Below are 5,409 nucleotides of genomic sequence, written 5' to 3' on the forward strand. Positions count from 1 at the left end.
TTACAGATGAGTTATAAACCCCTCAAAAACAGGCCTTGTAATGGAAAAAGTGACATAGCCTTAATTCTGTGTAGGGCAGTAAGAGGAACATGCCTGCATCTCCATACATTACAGGCAGGAAAAACAGAAAGGGGAAAAATGACCCTTGGGATATAAAATTTTATTTGTTGACCATAAAAGAAGCTGGACATGCACAGCTTACAGAAAGCAACTGAAACATACCAAACTCTTGATAAATTAAGTAACACACAACTGACTAGATAAAAGGATGATAGAAAATAAAGGAGATCCCAGATTTTAAAAGAAAAAAACAGTTACAAAATATAGAAATATTTATAAGGCCCCTTTTAAAAAAATTTGCAATGTGAAAATGGGTTCACTTCTAAATCCAGGCCTCTGATGTGGTGTGGCCAACCCCAACTTTGCAGCCTGGAGAAGAAGCTGGGAAGCAAGGCAAAATGAGAGAGAAACAACTCAAAACCAATCAGATCTCCTTCATTAGAATTTAATTTTTTTTTCGATATTTAGAATCTGGGGCGCTGACAAAGGAAAGGTAGTGATTTGTTTTGAGGAAAGGATTCTTAACACAGCAAGGACCTTTAATAATATATGGGACGACAACCAGGGTTAGCAAGCTTGAGTTTACATAATTAATTGCAGCCTGGGCTGCATTATTTTCCACTGTATGATTGATATGCTTTGATATTCCAAATATCAGCCTAATGGGAAAACAGTCATCCATGCCCATTCATCCCTATTTTGTTCCTTTCAAGGCATTTGAGTGGGATGGATGCTGACCTCCACATAGGGTGAATGTCACCTACTATAGTCAAAGCTCTGGCTCTTGGCTTATTTTGGAAGCAGCCAATATAATTCTAAGGAGCCCATGTCCCATTCATTTTAGTGAGAAATGGGCAAGCAAATCCCTTACACAGTTTTGGAAGTCTCGGCCTATGTTTAAGGGGCCCAGCCTCTCAATGAATGCTCAGGCTTTGGTCTGTACCATGAATGGGAGTTATTGGTGCGGAAAAGAAAGGGGACAGTTCTTTAGTCCACAATACTGACAAAAGGGAAGATTCAAAACCAGTCTACTCTACTTCAGCTGCTACCTGACTCTTCCAAGAAAGCCTTCAGGTGTTGAAAATACCAGTAATCAATCATCTTATTCATTCCTTAAATAATTACTGGCTGCAATACCCAGCAATTATACAGTTCCTTAAGATTCTCAGGCCAGATTCTACTCTCAGTCATACCAAAGTAAATCTGAAACTTCTGCACTGAAGTCACTCCAGATTTGCGCTGGTACAGGAGTAGAATCTGGCCCATTTATTGGTTAATTTTCCCAAACTCTCCTCCCCTGTTAGCTTGCAAATTTCATGTCACTGAGACTGGGGTGAAGCCAGCTGGGTGGACGTGTCCATGGAAGCTTAGAGTTCTCTTGGGCGGCACCGCTGATGTTGGCCATCTTGCATCCTACCCCAAATCTTCTGTCAGACCTATTGTGCCAATTAGAAAATGGCTAATCAAATCAGCCGAGGAATCATTTGTAGCCGTAGTTTAGACCCATCCAATCGGAAATATCCAGGCGCTGTCCTCTGGGTCTTTCACTTTAATAAGGACCATTTAATTTGCTCTTTGGCAGATTGCAGAACCTATTAAGGGGGTGGAGGAGGGTAAGAAGAAGAAAAACAGAGAGACATTAAGCCCTGCAGCCTCAGGGATTCTGCAAACGGATTACAACTCCATATGAACTCAGCAGGTCTCCTTCACTGGCACCAGGAGACCCATTTAATGCCAACATAAACCTGCCTGGCTCTAAGAGGGAGATTTCTGATGTGCCTCAGTCAGACAATTTGGGTGGTTGAATCCTTCTTTGCTCCAAACAGCCACTAGGTGGTAGATATGCTTCTTCATAGCAGCAGAACTGACATCTGAGGAGCAGCATGGGAACTATTTTGTACCCCCTCCCGAAGTAGTGAGCTACACTTTAGGCATGACCTATGCACACCCACTATGCTGAATTCTGGACACTAAGCCCTGATCAGCAGATGGGAGCCCATCATCAGAAACTGCCAGGCCTAGAGATGGAGTCTGCAAAGAACACTTGAGCCAAACACCTTCAGATCAGACAGGACTTCCCATCAGTATGTGAATGTTGCAGATCAGGCCAGCCTGCAGCTCTTGCTTGGAACTGATGGTTAACGCTCATCCAGCACAAACAATCCCTGACCTACTCTAGACTGTTTATAATTACTCTATAGTTTTGTCTCTGTGAGGGATAAAGACGGTGCTGTTGGGAACTGGCTTTTGATCCATACCACAGACCTAGCAGAGGTGAAACTGGCTATTACTGTACCCTGGATGGTGGAGGTGCGTGGTGCAGAAGCAATGGCCAGAGGTTCACTGCTGCTGGGGGAGATGTTACCACCTTTTTTTTGCCACCAACACGTGCATCAACCATCTACAAACTAGTGGAGCAGGAGTTGCTACAGGGAAGATGTAGGGTGCAATAGGGGGGAGAAACAGGGGCATCAGGATGAGGTCCGTCCCCCACCCCAGCCTCTGCCTACTAAGATATTGCCCAGGGCTTTCACCCCACTTGCCCACCCATTGTTACGCTACTGCTGATCAGTCACTGAAAGCCACAATCACCCAGCTTCTACCCTGGATACACACAGGCCAACAGTATCCAAAATACTATGCATACCCACAGCAGCCTTCTAGCAGCCATGAAAAAGACCTCCAGACTGATGGGCCATTATAACCAGCTTTCTACCAGACAATTATCGAGAGCTCTCTAGGTGCTATTTAAAGTATTTTTAACCTACGTTTTCCCACAATCTAAAATCTACTTCCCAGTTGTGACCACATGCTCTGCTGTGCAAACATCTCTGGGTAAAAATACATTACCCACATGCTATGGGATACTGTGCGAGGGTTAGTATGGAAGCGACAGGTGATCTCACTAGGGATAACATTATGTCAGCCATGGACAGAGAGTATAGAACAAAGGTTCCCAAAGTACAGCCCATGGGCCACTCACAGCCCACATAGCATTTATACGTGGCTCACAAAGGGACTTTTAAATGGTGACCATCAGTATTGCAGTCTTTTATTGAACATGGAGCTAGTGGACTGCACTCCCTGACACAATGTTGCACCCATTAAATGGCTTTCCATGAACAAAACGTTGTGAACCCCTGGTAGAAGGTGGCTGTACAGACAGGCTTCACCATACATATGGTTCAGAGACTGGGGTAGGGAGTCCTCCCAAGCTGGCTTTTAGGAGGCAAGGGAAGAAATAAGTTAAGTAGGTTTCTGCTGGTCCTCTGTAGGCAGGTAGCAGAGGCCTTGGCAGAGGTGGGCCTAGGCTGCAGGGGTCACTTACTCTGCCCAGTACGAGGTGGTGGTTAGTGCTGAGTTAGACATAGACTCAGCCCCGCGGCTCATGCAGGCAGGATTAGTGTGGACAGAAGCACCTGCAAGGAGAGAGCGCGTGAGGGATAGAACACAGAACAGTGTGTGTCCTGGAAGGAAGGGACAGGCTCAACTTGAAGACCCTTCCCCACTCTCTGCTGCAAGCAAGGTGGCAAGCCTTCCCCAAGTGACACCCTACCCCGAACCATCCTCCCCCTCACCATGTCCTGCCCTGCCACTTGAGGGACCAGGAGGAGCAGGGAAGATAGGTCTGGCATCGCAAACCTGCTGGGTTTGCCAGGGGTGCTCAAGCACATAGCTGAATTGCTAGACCCAGCAAAGGCAAAGCCTAATGCAAGGGCATGGCCTGATGTGTTTCTAATTCAGTATCATACTGACTTCCTGAGCACTGCCTAGTGGTGAAAACATGGAAATGGGTGTCAGAACTCCTGGGTTATCATCACTTGGCTCTGGAAGGGGAATATGGTCTGATGCTTAAGCAGGATGACTGGATGTCAGGACTCCTGGGTTCTACCTAAAGCTTCAGATGCAGGTGGAGGTATAATAACTGAAACAGGGAAATAGGGCATTAGGTCTCCTGGATTTCAGTCTGGGCTCTGGGTGGGGAGTGGGCCTCAGTAGTTAGAGCAAGGACATTATGACTCGGGATTCCTGGGTTCTATTTGGGAAAGAGAGATGTGTGGGTCATTGGTCAAGATTACAATTAAGGGCTCCTGGGTTCTTCTCCTGCCTCCAACTCGCTGTGTGAACTTGGGCAATCCACTTCACCCCCCTATGCCTCAATGTTTTTAAATCCAGATAAGGACAGGCAGTTTGGGAGGGAGGTGGAGTGGGATCCCCTTGTGGCTGCTTCAGAGGATGTTCACCAGGTGCAATAGGTGCGAAGTGGCCCAATACCACCAGTGCTCTCAGTAACAGGAGGGGCTCCAGCTACTATGGAACCTTCTCACAAACCCCTCCATGCAACCTCAGCCCCAAGAGGCTCCCTGCCATGGTTCTGTGTAACCTCCCCAGTCTGGGAGCTCTGTAGGACCTGGGACTATATGACACCTTGAGTGACTTACCTACCCGATTGCTCTTACATTAAGCAGCCTTGCCTGATGCTCACAGTGGTTAATATAGAGTGGGGCTAGACAAAAATCCCTCAAAACTACAGGATTGTTTTCCCCTGCCTGGCAAGTAAGCGGCAGGTCCACTTCATGCCATCTCCATCTCCTCAATCCCATGCCAGCACCCAGAAAGGAAATGGACGGGGTCTTGAGACCCTTACCTGGGCAACACTTTGCTCAGAGAGAGGGCTGTCATCCACCTAAAAGAAGGAAAAGGACACGGCGGTTTATGGGAAGTGAAGATGCCTGGAGCAGTGGGAACAGGTATGGGACAGGGGAAGAAAAAGTGACCACTTGTAAGCACTGAAGACCCCATAGCATTTAGAGGGCTTAACTCCAGCACTCTCACCATGCTCCTATTCAAGCAATTATACCCTGCCCATCCAAATCCAGTCTGCAGCTGCATCTGAATGCAAAAACTGCACTTCCTGCTATACTGTGTTGCTGTAGGGCTGTTAAACTAGCTGCCACATTCCTCCTCATTGTTTCAGCAATGGATGTAGTGCATCTGACAGAACCCTTCCCTGATGAGGGGGACTTTTAATTAGATGAATTTAAAATTCATGAGATTCTTTAAGATCCTCAGATAAAAATGCACAGCACTATGCTGACAATTTTCGTTGCCTATGGAGTTTTGAAGTTCTGGGTGTCATTTGGGAGTCCACTGTTGCTTCTTATCTGTGGGCTGCTTGTCATTTATTGCAAGCTGCTCTGGGTCTTTCTGGATAGCGTGGGATATCAATCTAGAAAAATAATAATAATTATTATTATTATTATTATACCCTCTCTCACAAGCACACAGTGCAAGAGTCCCAGTGATAAGAGCACTCTCAGCTCTACAAAAATACCAAGCAAGTCACTC

General features: G+C 46.4%; 1 protein-coding gene across 7 annotated transcripts in view; it reads right to left on the minus strand.

The window, feature by feature from the left end:
• Positions 1 to 489: 489 nt before the first annotated feature.
• COPZ2 (coatomer protein complex subunit zeta 2) overlaps positions 490 to 5,409 on the minus strand; it is a 13,214-nt gene continuing 8,294 nt past the window's right edge. For 4 of the 7 annotated variants that reach the window (XR_003093976.1, XM_006023274.3, XM_014519778.2 and 1 more), the window contains 2 exons: positions 4,709 to 4,747; positions 490 to 1,652 (listed from right to left, as the gene is read on the minus strand). Coding sequence is in view for 5 of the 7 variants with exons in the window: in XM_006023274.3 (XP_006023336.1) it covers positions 1,605 to 1,652; positions 4,709 to 4,747 (87 nt within the window). In the remaining 2 variants the exon portion in view is untranslated. The other 3 variants (XM_014519780.2, XM_014519779.2, XM_025203744.1) reach the window with 2 other exon arrangements.

This window comes from Alligator sinensis, unplaced genomic scaffold (assembly GCF_000455745.1).
Source record: "Alligator sinensis unplaced genomic scaffold, ASM45574v1 scaffold520_1, whole genome shotgun sequence".
In the NCBI taxonomy this organism is placed as follows: domain Eukaryota; kingdom Metazoa; phylum Chordata; order Crocodylia; family Alligatoridae; genus Alligator; species Alligator sinensis.